This window comes from Colius striatus, chromosome 25 (genome assembly GCF_028858725.1).
Source record: "Colius striatus isolate bColStr4 chromosome 25, bColStr4.1.hap1, whole genome shotgun sequence".
Lineage (NCBI taxonomy): Eukaryota > Metazoa > Chordata > Aves > Coliiformes > Coliidae > Colius > Colius striatus.
In genome coordinates, this window is record NC_084783.1 from 495,639 (window position 1) to 515,406 (window position 19,768).

General features: G+C 47.7%; 1 protein-coding gene across 1 annotated transcript in view; it reads left to right on the plus strand.

The window, feature by feature from the left end:
• Positions 1-11,956: 11,956 nt before the first annotated feature.
• Positions 11,957-19,768, plus strand: part of MLLT1 (MLLT1 super elongation complex subunit) — a 29,605-nt gene continuing 21,793 nt past the window's right edge. Inside the window, exons 1-3 of the mRNA XM_062015240.1 lie at positions 11,957-12,111; positions 15,184-15,364; positions 17,674-17,756. Coding sequence (XP_061871224.1) covers positions 12,100-12,111; positions 15,184-15,364; positions 17,674-17,756 — 276 coding nt within the window. The 5' untranslated portion in view covers positions 11,957-12,099. The remainder of the gene's footprint in view (positions 12,112-15,183; positions 15,365-17,673; positions 17,757-19,768) is intronic.

Genomic DNA, 19,768 nt, shown 5'->3' on the forward strand with positions numbered 1-19,768 from the left:
CTCAGGAGAGCTGTGCATTAAAGCTATGGACACTGCCTTGGCATTGAGCCTCCTTCCCCTGACTGCACCACATCCCCTGTTACCTGCCAGTCACTCCCCCAGACAGGGTGGCCAAAGCTCTCTCTACCTAGGGAGAGCTGTCGATGAAAAGAAATCCTCCTGGGTGACAGCCCAAAAGAAGTTTTGCTGGCCCAGGTCCTGCAGTGCTCTAACCCATGCTCTACCCCTTCTTCCCTCACAGTGGCCCTTGTTCCTCCTCAGCTCTGACAGTCTCCAATGGCCATATGTAACCTGGAGACTGCTCCACTTGCTGGAAGGGCTGGCTGGTGGCAGACAGAGTGGTAAGGAGACAGTACATTAGACAAACATCTTGGTACCTTTGCAAGAACAAAGATGTAAAGACTCAGAGAAAGACCACTGCTGTGCCACAGATATAAAGTGATGCTTTCCAAGGGCTCTCCACAGTGTAACAGCAAAAAAACCCTGTTGCTCTGGCAGCCCCGGGCCATAGTCCTGTTGTCTGAGCCTTGCTGCATCATGGTGACAGGCTCAACCATGTCATGGCTCTGGGTCCTCGCACAGCTGGTGGGGACTGTCCCTGGAGAGCACCAAGAGGCTGGCAGAGTGACTGTAATGCAGCCAGAACAACATAATGTCACTCCAGAGCCCACAGGCTTTTTGGGGCCCTGTGAGGAAAGCAAAAGCAGAAGCACTTTGCCTTAACCTCTGAGGGAAAAGGTGCTGTGCAGGGGGTCAGGCCTGTGCCATGGCCCTGCCGTGGCTGCTGCAGCCTCATGGGTCCCTCTGCAATGGTCCCCAGAGCCACTAGATGGCAAATTTGGCTCATGGACCCAATATTTCATCTTGAAGAAAGGACTGAACCCTCAAACTTGGTCCCTCTGTCCTCCCCATTAGCCCCAGAAATTGGGTCAGACACCTCTGCACCAGTATAGGCACTGATGAGACACCTGCACAAGCTGTAGGACAAAAGGATCTCGGAGTTCCTGCCTTCATATGCCCTTGACCCCTGTGCAGGTGCCCATCTCCTCCTCCCTTTGCCTCTTTGTCTCTCCTGCATGCCATCACTCTTGCCTCTCCCCTCATCACCTCCCTTTTGCTGACCCTCCCCATTTTGCTCCCTCTTGCTCTCCCCCCTCCCTGCCTCAGCCCTTCCCCAGCCCCAGGCACATTCTTTCTCCAGGCTATTAATAACTTCTGGGCAATTGCACCGGGTCCCCGCTGGGCTCAGCCCCTCGGCCGCCGCTGCCACTGAGCGCGCCGGCAGCAAGTTCAAAAGTGCAGCGGGGCTTTCACAGCCCCTCTCCTCGTCAGGGGGTGGAGGAGGCCGCTGGAAAAGAAAAGGCTGGTTGCCAGGGAGCCTGGCACAGGAAAAGGGGGTCACCTTCACCTCCTGACAGGACTGCTGGAGATGGACAGGCGCCAGCAGCCCCGCGGGCAGAGATGCTGAGAGCCACGGAGGGCTGGAGGCTGGGGCAGGGGCCAGGAGGGCTAATTGGCTGCTTCGGGCCGGTGAGATGCTCAGGGACAGAAACCCAAGGGCAAAATTCCCCCGTGCAGTATGGTAATAAGGGAGGTGTCCCGGGAGCTGCTGCCTGGAGAACAATGTTGCTGCAGTTGAGTGACTGTAACAGGGCCTGATGACAGCCGGGGCCGCGTTAAAAATGCCTATTCAAGCAGATCAAGACATTGAGAGGCCTCTTGGGGATCTGAAACCCTCAGGGATTTCTGGATGAAGCCAGAAGCTGAATCCCCAGCCCTGGGAACCTTTTTTGGGGGGGGGAGGGAGTAGGGGGGGGAAGAAAGAAGGAAAAGAAAAGAAACCCACAAAGCAGCTTTAAAAGGACTGCAATGCCTGAGGCAGGGCCTCCTGCTCTGAGCAAGGCTGTCGCCTGAGAAAGCAAAGCAGCCCTGCCACTAGTGTGTGGCTGTGGTCCAGGCGTCCCTGGGGCTGCACTGGGCTATGTGAGGCTGGAATCACACCTCCAAAAGGTCCCAGAGATGATGGGGATGCTCTGTCCCTCCTGCCAGGGAGCCACAGCTTGTGGGGCTCAGCCTGCACCAGTGAGCTGATGAAAGTGAGAGGGGCTGTTAAAGGGATGAGTCAGGGCAGTTTTGCCTTGAGCTGAAAGGGGTCCTGCAGGGATGACCAGCATGTTGAATGGGAGCCCTCAGAAGGCAAAAGGCAACAGTGTGGCACCTTCTCAACTTCGTCAGGCCGTGAGGAGTCCTGATGTTACCTTCTGCACGGAGACCCTTGGCTGTGTGAGTGCCTCTTGAGGGTGTACACAGCCAACTTGCTGAGCAGAGCAACACAGGAGCACAGGCAGGGCAGGAACAGCTACAAACCCACACTCCTGGGGGTGAGAGGACTGTTCAGAACCAAACCTTTCCTTACTTTTGCCACATGAGCCTTAACTAGGATCATGTCCCTTATTTGACTCCCCATGTGGCTGCCTAAACCACAAGAAAAGAGGCAAGAGAAGGAATGAGGAAGAGGACAGAGGCTGCTCCTTCCAACTGACGCCAGATGAAAGAGGTTATGAAGCAACGGCATCAGTTGAGTCTATTTGGTGCAATTGCAACACAAGTGAAATCATAATAATGCTGATAACACACCAGTCCTACAGCATCCAGGATTAACACTTACCTGTGCTGCTGCACTGAATTGCCTCCTGCTGTTACAGATCCATACTGCAGGGTTTGGCTCACAGGCTTGGAAACTTCTCCAGGCAGAGTGATTTATCTGTACAGGACATTGCACATTCATGGACCTGTATAAATAATGCAAAAGTAATTAATAACAAACCAGTCCCCACTCTTAGCAATGCCAGGAGAAGAAATTGCCTCACTGCAAAAAGATCTTTATTTGTTAACTGTCTCAAAGAGAAGTAATGGGTTTTGAAACCTGGCAGAGATGTTGCTAGGTCCTGGGGTTTTGTGGCCTGCCTGGCAATCGTTATGATTGATGTAAAGGATCCTCTGCTGGAGTCATGTTAAAACAACAGTGATTCAGATTGGATTTTATTCTCCTTTGGGGTTTTTTCATTTTAATGTCTTAAGCCTGCAATCAGAAGCTTGAAACCATGAACACAACAGGCTAAGAAACCCAGGAAGGAAAAGAGACAGAAGCCCCAAGAATTATTACCTCTATGAGTCTCGTCCTTTCCACTCAAAATGTTCCTTTTGAGGTTTGACACAGCATTTCCAATGCAGGGGGTGGCAATCCTGCTACACCCACCCCACAGCTGCTAGGAAAGATGTTTCTGGTGATTTTTTCCAACCATTTTACCTCCATCCTTGCTATTCATTTCTCATATAAGACAAAATTAGCCATAGGGACGTCACCAAATGCCCTCAGGAAGCTGTATTTTCAGTGGGTGTTGCATCACTGTGTTTGCAGCAGTCAGGGTCTTGAGGTCCCCTGCCTGTGTTTTCTTGTCTTAGCTCACACAGTGGCTGCACACATAATCTGGGCTGGTTTTGACCAGTGACCATAGAGGAGATGTAGGTAAAAATCACTGCTCAGGAAGGGGAAACATGGCCATTACATGGACAAACAAAGCAGCTGACAAAAAAAGAAAGAGGGATTTTTAATCAAAAAGATCAAATGATCTCCTCAGCTGTTTCTATAAAACTCTGTGATTTGGTTTCTCTTAATAAAACACTCTCACTGCTGTCTTCAGAAGCAAAACAAGCAGTTTGTCCGACCAAGTGGTCAAATCACTTCAATTCTCTAGTAATGGCTGCTATCAAAATACCTAAAATGGAAGGATTAATTTTTCTGTGCCTTCACATTCCAGCTCAAAACATGGTTTCAATTAGGACTTGTTTTTAAGTCACTTTCTATGAACATTCAGTCCCAGCTCAGGGGCTCAGGACTCAGGGCTGTTCTGAAATGACACACTGTGTTCCACTGCCACAAATATTGAACAAAAGGCAAAGCTTTATCTCCAATGCTGAAGAATTCACCAAAAGCAACATTCAATTCACAATCTGCAATCAATGCTGCATTTACTTGGATAGGCCTTCCATAAGAGACCAGCTGTCTCAGATCACTAAAATGCTTAAGCATATGTTTAATCTTAAGAATATGAATAATTCCATTGATATCAATGGCACTCGCTTACACTTAAGAATATATTTTGCTGGGCTGGAGCCAGAAATAGTGCCATGTCATGCCAATAAAGTGCAAACTGCAATATTTCTCTAACTGCTTTCTGGGACCAATTTAAAGATTAATCAATGAAGAGCTGTAATGTGAAAATGCAATAAAATATCATCATATACGTGAGATTTCGCTGTTTACTGTCCTGCTAGTGCCAAGTATTAACATCCACCAGGGCTCTGCCAAGAGAAATCAAAACCAAATCTGTGAAACAGAGCAAAACCAGCAACAAGTTGAATTTGTTCTGCATCATGAATCATCCTATCAGAGTTAAAGGTTTACTCCTCTAGCACTGAGTGCCGTTCACCATCCTTACAGAAAGACACACACGCAGGTTAAGGCCAGGCTTTGACCCCATTTGGACCATCCCCAGTGCATACTAACTCTACTCATCACAGACAGCCAGGCCAGACCAACATGGATGCTTCAAAGGGAGAATAGGATTTGCTCTGTACCAGCAGAGAAGTGCCTTGAACAAGGATGACACTTAATGGTAAAGACATTATAGAGCAAAGGGCCACTAAAGCCATGCTTTTATTCTCCTGTGCCTTACCTTCCACACAACTCTCTCAGCTGTTCTGAGGAATGGATGAAGGTTTTCAAGCATCAGACACTTCAGCTATTTGTCCTCATAACTTCACTCATCACAAGTCCAACAGCACTGACTCACATGGACCTGGGACATACTCCTTATTTCCCTCTGATGGCAGCATCATATAAACAGTTATATATCCATATGCAAATGATTGCTGCTTTCAAGCTGTTCAACAACGACCTTACACACTGCCCAGACGGTGCAGTGATATGTTTTCCACAGATGTCAGATGTTGCATGACACATTTCATGCATATACTTCCAAAAAAAAGAGAGAAGACTCTGAAGCATATAAAAATGCACAGGCAATGGAAGAACATGGCCTGCATCTGCAGTGTTTACATAATGCATTGCAAAATGGCACGAAACGTGTCCAAATTGATTATGCTCTTCATCTGTCTCAAATATTGATGGCATATAAAATGTATGTGTAAAGGGCTCACTCACCAGCATGTATTACATGGCATATTTTCATGCTTGAGTAACAAAGGGAGAGGATTTGTTACTCCCCAGCAGAGCTGCAGAGACAATTCTCCATTTTCCCTGTGTTGGCTGAAATGGGATTTATCACATGTGTATGTCACTTATAGAATCCAACCTTGAAACTGCCCCCTTTATGCAACACAATCAAGCTCCAAGGTGTTTGAGATGGGCCAAGCTGCTAAGATATGACTTTGTTGCAATCAGGTGGATTATTGTCTCACAGGCAGGGATATCAGTGATAACGACTCAAGTTTCACTGGGATCAATTTCAGCAGGGCCAGCCAAATTCCCTGAGTCACGGGCAAGTTTGAATAGCTCATACTCCACTCTGGGAGGTTATCTGAACTACTGTACCTAAGCTAGCTAGATTAGAGGTGGTTTGCATACATTTACATATGTGGCAACCCCACCTCCAGTTGCAGTGCAGACAGGTGAAAGCTCCTTTCACACCATTCCAGCAAAATAGCTCAGTGTTGCTGGAATCTGTCACGAGAGCAGCTGACCCAGAATAGATTAAAAAAGCAGAAATCCATCCTAATTTGAATGTTACAGGCTCTGAAATGCTGCTTCACCAGCTCTTGGCTGTCTCTTAATCTGCTCTGAGCATAAAGAGGACTGGACATCCAGGATAGGTGTCTGCTGGTGTTGGAAAGGGTCGTTGCTCTGAAAACCAAGATGACTTATTGGGGTTGGAAATTGCAGAAACACCAATCCCAAAAGGCAGCACACGATATGAGCCAGAGCTCAGGGTGCTCAGAAACACGGCAAGCATAAGTGTGTGTAGCCACTGGATCACTACATTAGAGCCCTAGGAAACTTGCAACACTAGGAATGCCTTGGGAGAGGTTATAGCTCAGGCAGTGTATTTGGGACAGTTAATTCCTAACTGCTTTTTGGACTCTTCAATCTAGAAAACAATTCAGGTCAGGGTTTTTGGTGCTGATCAGACACCCCTACTGATATCACTTCTCCTGTCATGTCCTATTTTTCAGGCTATTTTTACCCTCATCTGGTATTTTTCAATGGCCTAAATGTTATCCCATTTAGGGTGACAATCACTAATCAGAAGGTGGTTCGCTCTGAGCATGCAGATGAGCACCTTTCAATGACTATGGCATCAACCAAAAGGAGCCCCATGAGAAGCAGACACAAACTTTGATAGTGAATCTCACTCCCTCCAATTGTACCATCATTGTGTTTGCCCCAGTAGGCACATCAAGTGCTTAGGGCCAATCTTCTCCAGCCCATACTTCTGCCAGTAGCTGGTGTTCAGGGTTGGCAAATGTGGCTTGTGAAATGCTCTCCATGGCAGGTCCAGCAGGCTGGTGGGTTTGGCACGACACAGACTGTTACATCACTTGGCCAAACCTGACCTCTCGAGTACCTTCATCCGAGGGCCTCTCAACAGCCAGGAGAAAGGAATTGATAGGTGTCAATTCAGCCTGCTGTGGACCAGTAGCTACATTATAATGCCAACCTCACCTTTGATGTTAATGAGGCCCCTTCATTAACAGCCTCCAGCAGAGGGGTCAGGGACTGAATAGAGACAGACTCCTTTCTCAACCAGAAAGCTGGTCCTTCTCATTCAGAATTGAAGCACGTTGGTGGGGCACTTTGAGGACACTTGTGCTGCCCATGTTGCATCTGCAAGGGACATGACGTATTGGTGACTATTCATCTGGCTCCTTTCACCAGCACTAAACACACAGGAAGAATAAAATAAATTCTCATTGTGTTTCCACTTACTAAGAAAATTTACCCCTCTTCCTTCTGGTTTAGAGGGTTATTGTACATTAAAAGCCTTTTCCATTTCTCAGTAGCTATAGCACGCTATAATCTAGATTTTCCCCAGGCACAAAAGAACTTAGTTCAGCTAAACGGTGTTACAGCACGGGTTTGGGGCTTTTTTTTCTTACCAAGTCCTTCATTAATAAGGGAACTGAAGAATTTCCAAGCTGTCTGTAATTTTTCCCAGATGCAGCTAGTAGTTGCTAGGAGTATCTTTTTGGCAATCAGAGATTTTAGCTATTAACAATCTGGACTTTTGGTACAGTACCCCAGCGTTAAATATGTGCTGTGAATTCTGTAGTGTGGGGAGGGAATTGGAGGAGGAACATAAGGCAGAGAACAGGCAAAGCAAAATCACTTTTAGAAGAATAAATATTGCTGGGATTAACAGCTGATTTGAACAAGCCTTCTTCCCTGCAGGGATCCCAATGCTGATTAGCAAACCCTGCAACACTGGGAAGAGTGTTGCTGCAGAGCTAACTCAGTCCTTCTCACTCACAGCTTGTCTCTGTCACTACCTGTTCTGTTTTCTCCCTGGCAGCCAGCACAGTCAAGCCCCACAGCGAGCCTGTGCCATCAACTAAACACAACAAAGGCCAGAGCCAGACACACACAAATCAAACCAACAGCCAGCTCTCCTCAGTGCCGCCAGAGAAATCGAATCCTTTCTTGACTTCAGGTTCGGGATGTTTCCTGAGGCTGTATGTAAGGACATGACATGGCAAAGTACCATATCTGCCCTTTATGACCTCAAATATCATCAGTTGTTCATTCTCACTGTGGGTATGTTCATTTTGGAAACACCACAGATGACTTTTCTCATCGGATGTGCTTCGTGGAAGCAGGTGAAAATCACTATAATCATTTTGCAGCTGGTAAGAGAAAGCAAGGAAGTGCCTTACACACACCCAGGAGAGAACTTAGGGGTCTTTCCACTCAGTCATGTTGTATATGATTCATAGAATCATAGACTGGTTTGGGTTGGAATGAAATGGTTTTTAAGGTTCCTTTCAAACCCCTTGCCATGGGCAGGGACACCTTCAACCAGACTAGGTCGATCCAAGTGCCACCCAACCTGCCCTTGAACACTTGCAGATGTCGTCTGTGGATGCCTGAGCATTGAACCAACTCACAAGTGACAGGACCTTTCCCACCCAAGCACTAGGATTTCTCTCTTCACTCACGCTCCCCAAGAACAGCCAGGCTTGTCCCGTAAAGCAGCCACGGTGTGTACAGACAGGAAAGGGTGTATTGTACCTTCCCAATGAGATTAGCCTGTGCAGGAGGAAGTTTTACCCATCTCTAGGTTTACCTGGCCGAGGCAGAGACAAGTGCAGTGCCAAGTGGTTTTTTTCCATTTGATTCTCCACCATTCCCAGCTCTCAGGGGACAGAACCAGCCCTTGGCATAGTCCCTTACCATGGGCCAAGCCAGAATAAACACACACCTCTCAGCCCAAGACAAGGATCTTTGAAGTAAGGCCCTAGAAAGAAAAATAAAAAGCCCAAATAAAAAACCAAAAAAGGGGAAAAAATTAGGGAGATCTGGCGTGTTTCATTTGCATATTTGAATATGCAAATAGGGTCTGTTTCTTATCCATTGGCACTGGCCCTACTGTAGATGGCAGCAACAGAGCAGATCTCTGCCAGCATACAGTGCCACAAAGAAAGACGCTAATTGGATTTGCAGACGCTTATTGCAAAACCCAGAAGTTGCTGGAAGAGATATAAAGAAACAGGAGCTCAGCCCCTGGCTGCCTTGGGTGCGAAGGCACTCGGCTGACAGCTCGTTAGCTTGAGACTTCCCTGCAAAATCAGAAGTTTGGAGGTGTCTGGATGGCTGCTGGCTTCACCTTCCCCAGCACCACCCAGTTCCACCTGAAACTCTCCACGTGCTCCCACAGAGCCTGGCAGATTTTCTCCCCTTTGGCTGTGTTTTATGCTCTTTTTTGGAGCTTGAAAAGAAACCAGGGGGTAAGCTTGATCAGTCCTGGGCTGGAAATCGTTCAAAACTGGGAATTGCTTGTGGAGCAAAGCCTGGATGTGGGAATATCTCTCCCTGAGTATTTTTGAACATTTTCAGTGAATCCTCTCACAGCACTTGTCCCAGCACAGAGCCCTGGGGTGCTGGCCTGGAAGAGATGCCAACAGAATCATGTGCTTACTCTGAAAGGGGCACCTCAACTCCTTCAGCATAGTTTAATGGGCACATATGGGACTGAGATGCTGAGGTGGGGTTTTCTTGCTCCAGTCCCATCCCAGGCCACAGAGAAGCTGAAAGCTGGAGCAGTGACTTCTGTTCAAACCAGCAGAAGTACAATACTGGTGTGCTGAAGTGGGAGGGCATGAAAATAACCCCTAACCCTGGGCTGGGCAAAGGCATGGGGGGGGGAAAAAAACGAGTATTTGATGGGAATTAAAACACAAAGCAAACTGTAGTGATGTTTCAGAGCAAGAACCAGATGATTTTTCAGGAATGGGAAAAGTTCAGGGTCTTGTGTGTCTGCACAACATCTCACACACAACGAAGAGATTCAGCAGAGCAAGAGTGGAGTGAAACTTTGGAAAGACTGAGACATTTCCAGAAGATTCAGGCCTGGGAGCATGTAACCACCAAGGGCTGTGAATAGCCACAATTGGGAGGTGGGAAATAAAAGCTCTAGACCTAAGAGTCATGTGTATGGGAATAATGTCCACAATTAAAGATATTAATTGAGAACTCCCAAAGAAAGAGGCCCTGTCTCGAGGGAGAAGAAAAGAGACTGTCCGAGGACGTGTCTCTTGGGACAGCATCAGACAGAAACATGGAAAATGAAAACCGGGACACTTAAAAGAATCCAAATCAGGCTCTTTTTTGTTGTTGTTGTTGTTGTTGCTAACTGAAGCGATTAAGCATTTTGCTTTACTAATATCCTCTATCAGGTTGATGAGGTAAACTGGCTCTTTAGAACCATTTGGGAACCGATTAATCCTTGCCTGTGGCTATCAGCTAAGCAACACACAGCCATATTGGCTAACACGCTGGGGTGGGTTTTTTTGCTGCTGCCTCACAGAGATCAACAAACTATCGTGACAAACAAGAAAGTTGCAAGAAGAAGAAGAAGAAAAAATTCTGCCAGGCTCCTCAAAAGGAAAATCTGCTCCGAAAGTCACAGCTCGAGCTGGTAACGCCGGGCCGCGGTAATTTAAGGCTCGAGAAATTGAGCGCAATAACGTGTCATTTAGAGCTCTTAAGAAAAGGTAAACAAAACCCACTTTTCAGATGCAAATGTCAGGCTCGGAGTCAGCAGCGGTACTGAGAGGGGAGAAAAAAACACCCAACCAACCCCAACCAAGCCGTTTTGCAAGGGCGGGCGGGTTTTAATGAGGCCTCCGCAGCAGCCAGCGGCTCCTTTCTCAGCCAGGACAGTGACCTCCGGGCTCGTCACCCAGCTGAGCCTGCGGCTGATAAACCACCGCTGCACTGAAGGAATCCCCGGCTCCATTTGCATTGCAAATACCCTCCGCCACAGCGCAGAAAACGAGAGATTGTTTCCCCCTCATCGACCACCCCTCAGCCTCCATCGCGGCGCGGCCGCGGGTGCGGGAGGCGGCGGGAGCGGGGAAAGGCGGGAACGTGAGGGGGAGACTGCGGGAGGCTGAGGGGGGAAACGTGAGGGACAAAGAGGAATGAGGGGAAAAACGAGGGAGGCCGAGGAGGGGAACTGTAACGGAGAGAAAATGTGGGAGGCTGAGGGGAAGAAAGAGGGAGGCTGAGGGGAAGAAAGAGGGAGGCTGAGGGGAAGAAAGAGGGAGGCTGAGGGGAAGAAAGAGGGAGGCGGGGGAGGGAGAAAGGGAGAGAAACTGAAGGGAAATGTAGGATTATTTCCAAGGAGGAAATAAGAAATTGAGGGGGGGAATGGAAGGAGACCGTGGGGAAGAGAAAGGGAGGGAAAACGAGAGACTGAAGGGGCAAATGCCGCTGAGGGGGCAAATGAGGGAGACCAAGGGTAAAAGGGGAGAAACTGAGGAAAAAATGTGGAAGATTGCAGGAGGGAAACGAGGGGAAAACACGGGAGAAATTGAGGACAAATGAGAGATAAAGAGGGAGGGAGCAGTGAGGGAGCGTGAAGGGGGAAACGCGACTAGCGGGAAAGGAGAGATGGAGGGAAAACGAGGAGAGGCTGAGGGAGAGCAAGGTGAGGCGAGGCTGAGCCGTGCCGCCAGCTCCCTGCCCAGCCTCAGCGCAGCCCTGGCCTCCCTGCCATTCCGGACTGCCGCGCCCGCTGCGCTGGGAGCTGCGGTTTCCCTTGTTCTCAGCTCATTTGTGTAGGAAATTAATACACGGGTGAGAATCGGCGCCGCGGGCAGCGGGGACGCTCGGGCCGAGGGAAGGGGCGGTTGGTGCAGCCATGGCGCGCAGCGAGGCCCAGACGCTGGAGCTCGGTGCTGGCTGTAACTGCAGCGCCCTCGAGGACCGGAGCGCGGGGCGCAGGCCCCAGCCCGGCCACGCCGCAGGGTAGGAGCGCGGCCGCCGCCAAGGCAGCGGCGCTGGGGCCGCCTCCCACTCCCCGCTTGACCCAGCGCGGGCTCCTCCCTTAGCCCCGCCTCTTCGGCAGCCCGCCCGCCGCCGATTGGTCGCAACGGCTGCCCATCAAGCGGAGGCGGGATAGGCCGGCGGCTCCCTGGCGGAAGCCCCGCCTGCAGGCCTGAGGCGGCGCGGCCATTGGCGGCGGGCGGATGCCTCTCTCATGGCGTCGGCTTCCGGTTCCGCGGGGCGGGCGCCGGGGGGGTGGCGGGGCTGCTGCCTGTGAGTGACACACAATGAGGCGAGCGGCGGCGGCGGGGCCGTGAGGGGCCGCGACCGAGGAGGCGGCGGCGGCGGCCGAGGCGGCGGGGAGGGGGGTGGGGGGGGTACAGAGAGCGGTTTCGCTTGTAGAGGGGGGGGGAAGAAAAGGGGGGGGGGGGAAAAAGAGAGACACCCCCCCTTCCCCCTCCCGCCGACCGGGCAGCGAAACCGCCGCGGCGGGAGCGAACGAGCGAGCGGAGCCCGCGGCGCTGCGCCCAGCCATGGACAATCAGGTGAGGGGGAGCGGCTCTGCCGCGCCGCCGCGGGCGCGGGGCCCCTCGCGCCACCCGCCCCCTTCGTGTGGGGGCACGTGCGGGGAGGGGCCGGGGTCCTCCAACACCCCCCCCCAAACTCCCGCGTCGGGCCCCGCGGAAGCACCCTCGGCCTCGGGGGTGTGAGGGGGGTGATGCCTCTCGGAGGTGCTGGGGGGGGGGCTTCGACCCTCATGGGGGAGGCACCCCTCGTCCCCACACCGCTCTTTTGAGGGGCGAAGGGGGGTGGGATCGCTGAGCCCTCGCCCCTTCATGGGCGGCCGCGCTGCAGCCTCGCCCGCGGCGGGGGGTTGGTAGCCGCAGTATTTCCCACAAATTCCTGCCCGGGCTTATTTATGGGGAGGGGTGGTGCCGGTTTTCCCTCGCTCCCTCCGTCAGCCGCCGTGCAAAGGGTTTAATGCCAGCGGGAGAGTTATTACCGCTCCGGGGAGGGCGGTGGGAAGCTGCCCGTTAGCGGCCAGGGGGAGAGGGGGCTGCAGGACGCGGGGATGGGTGCTGGAAGTTTACCTGAGGTGATTTAGAGCACGGCTGGCACAGGCCTTTTGTGTGCGAGTGCATGCGAGCTGGTAACAGGTTATACCCAGGTTCTGGAGGTGTGAGCCCCGCTATCCCTTGAATAATCAGCCCGAGGAGAGCGAGTGGCAACTGGTTATGGCTTTCAGGCAATTAGCACATCAAACAAAAAACCAGAGCAGCCTTCAGAATGTTTATTGAGAAGTTGAAAAGCAGACTCCTTTGTATTATTACAATTTGTTTGAATAGGATCCTGATTTCCCTTTGTTGAGAGACACGCTTGGAAAAGGAAGAAAAAAAACCCCCTCCATTTTCAGTGGAGCAACTTTAGATGTTTGTTATGTTGGGAGAGCTTCTTTTCAAATGTGTTTCAACTTCTGGCTTAATTCGTAGAGGTTGTTAATTGGAGCGATATGTGAGGAGTATAGCAAGTACAACTTTCACTCTCGGTTAAACAGTTCTCTTTTATGTTTAATTTTGTTCTCTTCCACATAGTCCCATCTGTTTCTCAGCGAAAATTCCTCAGCCGTTTCAACTAGAAAGGCAGATTCTGTAGACTTGACAGTCATTTGCACTTCTCTGGAGAGGGGTAGTAACTGGCAAGGGTAGCACAATTTACAGGGTAATTATGGAATCGATAAGATGAAGCTGCAGAACAGACTGGCTCAGAGGATGCAAACGCTTGCGTGAACGCTGTGGGAAGGATCCCAGCCTGCAGGCACCCTCCTCTGCCAGCTTAGGGTTTAGGCAGACGAGCTCTTCCACAGTAGAAGAGGTTGCTGTGCTTTCAGTGCAACACACCTTGCTTTTTTTCTTACTCCCTGGATGTGACATGAAAGAGCCAGACGGCCACGGACCTTCCTTTTTAACACAGCAGCAGCAGCAGCGAGATGGAGATAAGCCCTAAAGGGCAAAAAGATGAGGCACAAATGGCCCGCCAAGAGAACTTGCAGAGGAAGGTAACCTGAGGAAATGATGTAGTAATACAGGTGAAGCAATTAGTTAGATGAGTTTGTCCCCGAGTCTTGGAATTGATGTGTTGGATGGCAGCTAAAGCTATTTTGCTGTAAAGATAACTCAAAGGGTATGTTAAGGCTTTCAGCTGAAATTAGAACTGGACTGCAATTTGGGAGGTCGAGCTTTGATGCCTGGTGCTCTGTAGACCTCCTCTGTGATCTTTTTACAGCTAAAAGAATACTGAGATTGAGTGACTTAGCCTTTTTTTTCCTCCCTAAAGGATCAACCATGCTCTGAAATCACATCCCTATAAAATGTCAAATTGGATACGTAAAACATTTTTTGAGCACTTAGTGCTGCTCATATTCCTTATTGCAGCTCCTCAGTGGGGAAAATGAAGATAATACTTTTCCTAAATGTTTCTCTAGAGCTGGGGAAGCTTTCTCCTTCCACATTCATTGTCTATAACATCGTGCCCTCAGTTTGGCTCAGTGTCCACATGTAATACAGGTAATGATCAATCACGTTGCCTCTCCTGATGGTAACTGAGCACCGCCAGAAAGCACAAGATGCTTATTTTCAGGTCTTGGGTGAAGGGGGTAAAGGACTAAAAAACAGCCTTCTGGGTTTTTTTTTTTAGATTTTGGTGGGTTCTGTTTGGGATTGCTGTGCTGCTGGTCTGGTTTGTATAACATATATGCACAAAGTTGGGAAGCAGGCAGATACCCTCAGTGGTGCTCCCTGTTTCCACAAATCTTACTGTAAGATTTGTTACTTCGACTTGTGTCTGAATCATGTTGGCCTTTCCTCTGTTAAAACTGCTTAATTCATTTGCTTTCTTCTGGCTGTGAAGTCTGCAATGATAATGTAGGTCTTCACAATGAATTTAAGTCTACTCTTTTAAGGTTAAATGGGGTTTTTGTGCTTTGAGTGAGACACTGACTACACCTTCTCTGTTACTCAGTGATAAGAGCAGGATTTGGGAGTACAAGTCAGAATTAGGTCATTTTAGCCCTGGGTATCGTGCAGGCATGCTCTGTGTTAACTTGGTCTTTGAAAGTGTGTTAATAAAATATATTTAAAAGAGTAGGAGGAGCATCCTAGTTTTATTCTAATGAATTCTACATTCTAGAGAATACCATAAACTGCCAATTCATGATCTAATTTTTCCTGTTTCAAGATTGGTTTTCTGTTAGTGCTGTGAATTCTGTAAGCTGTGAACATCAAGTTCTGTCTCTGACACTTTCTAGAAATAAAGATTCTGCAATTAGGACTTTGCTGACAATTTAGTTGGTAAGTGAGCCAGAGAAACCCAGCCCTCTTCTAAAGCTGCTTTCTCTGCAATGCTAATATTAGGAAGCAAAAAGGTATGAAATGGTACTAGGAGCTATTTTTATGATACCTCTCTGTTGACAACACAGTAGTTTTCGGCACTAGACTAATCTCTGTGGTGGCTGTTGATTCCTCCCCTGCAGTGCCCAATGGCTGGTGGGGGCTCAGCGTGGGATGTAACACGGGAGGTGATTTGGTTTTGCTTATGGTCTTCCCTCTGTCCTAAAACAGTGCACGGTTCAAGTAAAACTGGAGCTGGGGCACCGAGCCCAACTGCGGAAAAAGCCCACCACAGAAGGGTTCACTCATGACTGGATGGTGTTTGTCCGTGGCCCGGAGCAGTGTGACATCCAGCATTTTGTGGAAAGGGTGGTCTTTCGGCTACATGAGAGCTTCCCAAAACCCAAGCGAGGTGAGTGGGTGTTTGAAGATGCTTTGGTAGATCTCCTTGGTCTGAAGGAGGGTTGTGCAAAGGCAGGGTTGTCTTGGACTGTCACTTTTCTATAAAATACTTTGGTAAAGAGGAGGAAAATGTGCCTTATGTGCACTTCAGCTTTAACCTTTATGAGGAAGGTCAGAGAGAATGGGACCTTTCTTCTGGTGAAAGGATTGGGGGTGAGGTGCTTTCTGCTCTTATTTAAGCATTGGAATGTGCAGGTTCCTAAGACCCTTTGTGATGGCAGGAAGATAATTCCTGTCACAATATGGGAGAGGTGGGTTTGATCTGTTGATATTTGTCAGGACAAGCTTGAAGCGTGTGATTGCTGAGAGATGCCCGAATGCTGAGCTCACACACACGCCAGAGTAGCTACACTTCTGCATGGGTCACTAAGTAGCCATCAGGATTCTTGCAATTTCTAGTCTCAGGTGCCAATTCAGGTAATATTAAACCCAGCAGAAATCAATGATGCCAAAGGGGTGATGGTCTCTTTGCCACTGGCTGTACACTCCAGCTGCATGTATGTGTGCAAGCAAGGCTGGGAAGAGTATAGCAGTTGTTGTCTTCTTTTCTGATGCATCTATTATTTGCTCCTTTGGACTGTGCAGCAACGTGAACCTTATTCTTGGCACAGGGCAGCAGATTGAGGTGGAGGAGCAGGAGTTGCCCTTTCTGGCAGCAGCACAGAGTTAGATCTGCTTAAGATTGTGTAACTGCATCTGGGGTGTTACTGTTCCGTGGTGTTACAAGGAACAATGCTACCTGAGAATATTGCTGTGTAAATTACTTTGTAATGTGCCTTCTTTGAATTATTTTCTTGGAAGGCTACTGGCCATACAGGATGTCTTGGCACCACCTGCTTGCTTCTGACCAAAGTGTGTCTGGGTTGTACCACAATGAGATGGCATGTGCATACTATCTCTAAATTTGTTAGAAGGGTTTCTTCAGATGGTTCACTCTCAGAGCAGAGTCTGCTGGTGAAGGTGAGCTTGTGTTGCCAGCAGATTGCTTGTGTAGTAATTAAAGTTTGTTAGACTAGAGCAGCAAAGGAATGCTATCTGCCAGGCAGCCTTTGTTAAGATTCCTGGTGCCATATTGATGCTCTTCTTGGTTTTCCCCTAAACGATCGAGTTCTGAGATGAAATTCAAACTAAAGCCAGTCTAGAGATTTTTATTATTTTTATTTATTCTCTTTCAGAGCTGAATTTTGAGTCCTGCTTTTGAGCACCTTAACGGTGATAGATGTGCTTTGAGCTGGGGGTGATATTTCTACCTTAAAAGAAAATACTTTGTGTGCTGCTTAGGTTTCAGATCCCATTTCTTAATCATATTAATTACTTAGAGTTCTTTAGAAAAAGTGAAAAGGTTTGCACTGAATTGCTCTAATTGCTTCATTGTCTTTACATATATTGTAGTATATAAGTGATATTCCAGTGCATCCAGTTCCTGAGAGGGAGGTCATTTGTGTTGGTCTCATGTTTCTCCTGGAAGCTGTTATGTATAGATGTGTCATGGCTAAATAAATGATCCCAGAATCCTGAAATACAGTGCTAGATGAGAGGAAGGATTCCATAGCCTGAAGATACAGCAGGTAGCAGGACAGGAGAAACTGAGGCAGGACACAGAGATTAATTTCTTAGAAGCAATTAACTTCTGTAATGGCTGTTTCTGCAGTAAGCAGCACTGTGACCTCAGTGGTGAACTGTTCAACCTTTCTCTGTTTCCTTGTGTGTGAAATAAATAGCCGTGCTTACCCGCCCGTCAGGTTTGTTACGGCGTTGGGGTGAAGCAGCTTTTGTACTACAGCTCTTATGTAATTATGAAGATTGAGCATTGCAGGAGAGCATTTCAAGGGAGGGGGGGAAAATCCACTTACATGTTTTGATTGGTAAACATAGGCATCAAAGTACATTTTACTTTTCTGTTCCAATCCCCACCTTTCGTGTCTTTGCCTTTCTTTTGCAAGGCAGCTTTAACTGGCAGTTTGCAATGTTGTGGAACAGCACAGAAATGTAATTGTATCTTGCTGTACAAGGAGGGGAAGAATCTGCCAGAGACTCTGGCATGGAGTGTTGTATGTTTCCTTTCTGTGGGAGGAGCTAACACCAGATTTTCATGTTCTTAACTAAGCCACCATCTTACTTTGTCTCTTTTTCCACAAAGGTCAGTGTTTTAAATGTGTCCTGAGTTGACAGAGCTCAGTTTCTCATGTTGCAGCTCCTTTTTGGCTCTGATTAAGTTGTATTATATGAAGAGTTAACGTTTATCTGTTCTCTTTTCAGTGTGCAAGGAGCCCCCTTACAAAGTGGAGGAGTCTGGCTACGCAGGCTTCATTATGCCCATTGAAGTGCACTTCAAAAATAAGGTAGAATCTGATTTCTGGTCTTCTAATTGTTTTGAGCTGTGCCAGAGCCTGAAACTGCCTGACAGAAAGACTCTAAATTATGTGACTGTTTTATGTGTGTGTTTTTTATTAGTCTAATAAATAGAATTTAACTGGGAGTTGGAAGCTCCTGCCAGACTTCAAAAGAAAGCTTTTGGCAGAAATTCGATTGTAGGGAAAGGTAATATCAGGACAGTGTGATGGTCCTAGAGATGCTGAACAGAGATTGTACCACTTGCAAGAAGCTTCTCCCTCATGGATAATATTACTTTGAAATACTTCATGCAAATAGGAAAGTAAATAAACATACAAGGTTGATTTTACAGACACTTGGAAATGCTGTGACTGGCAGGATAGTAAAAAATCAATTTTTTACAATTTGCAATCTTATTAAATAACAGCTACAGGGATAAAAATTATACAGACCCAAGACAAGATTTGCATATATATAGAACAAGTATTTACAGCTGTGTAAAAAGTATTGTTGTTCTGGTTCAATACTCATCCAAAAAGAAAACACTAAATATTTTCACTGTTATGATGCGTTGCCAACAAGCACATAAAAGTATATAAAAGTTAAAACTGGGGATTTACTGCTTGCTCTAAGTCTTACTATAGAGGTCATGTGCTACATGACTTGAAAAAGGTTATGAAAATAGGGATTTGGGCACTTGTGTTCATATTATCTCTGTTTTGGTTAAAACATCTTGTTAAATATGAATACTGAAGCTTTCTGGTTTTAATTATTACTTAAATTAAAAGAAAAACCAATATGTTCTGCATATTATCCCTAAGAGGAAACCTAGATAAACAAAAATGTGATCATTAAGCCACATGTGTTCTTCCCCACTCCTCCCAGCCCCCCAAGCACAAGCCATTACCCCAGGTTTTGTTGACAGCACAGCCAATATAAAAAGCTGATGCAATCCAGCCTCCCAGCATCGTTTCTATCAGACCTGATGGAAAGTTGGAGAGTAAGGGATGAAAGTTGTGGATAGAAGCAGCTTTTTGTATTAGGTGTAAATACAATGCAAAGAAAACCCTCAAAAGGTTGAAAGTAGTTTGACTTCTGATGGCTTTTCTGAGGTTTTTAGGCTGGCCATGAGGAAGCTCTGAATGTGCACTGCTGGCTTAATTCAGGTTTGAAATCTATAAGTCCTCAGACCTTTGACAAGGGCGTGTAGTGACAGGACAGGGGGTGATGGCTCCCAGCTGAAAGAGGGGAGATTCAGATGAGATATTAGGAAGATGTTTTTCCCTGTGAAGGTTATGAGGCCCTTGCACAGGCTGCCCAGAGAGACTGTGACTGCTCCATCCCTGGCTGTGTTCAAGGGCAGGTTGGATGGGGCTGGGAACAGCTTGGTCTGGTGGAAGATATTCCTGAGTTGATCTTTAAGATCGCTTCCAAACCAATCTGTGATTCTGTGATGGATCTTTCTCTCTCATTTCTGCTTCTCCTCCGTATTTCTTTGTAGGTGTATTTGTTTGCATTGATTGCTGTTTGCAGCTGTGTGTTTTCTTTCTCTCTCTGCGTTGTATTCGTATGCTCCTCACAGAATATGGAACTGGCAGTTGTTCTGAACATAACTCGGTTTCACACCCACTGGGGTCATTGCTTCTCATTGTTTCTGCAGACATGTGACTGCATAGTTGTTCATGCTAGCATTATGGATAGGATGGCTTGTGTAAATAAGGGAAATAGGTGGTCTGTGTTCTCAGCGGGAACAATGGAAGTAGCAGTTCATTTAGGAGAACACGAGTGGCTTGGTTTTGGCACTTTGGTCTTAGAAACGTGAAAAATAAGATAATAGGTGCAGTGACAGGCTTGTTTTCAAAGCAACACATCTTCAAAATACTAATCTTTGGCCTGTTTTTTAGACACATGCATTATGGGGAAGCTCCATTTTCCACTTTTAAGCTCATTTTCAATAGTCAATGTGTCAGAGTTTTGGACAGCAACCCCCATCATTACGTTTAGGCAAGCGTCTGTCTTC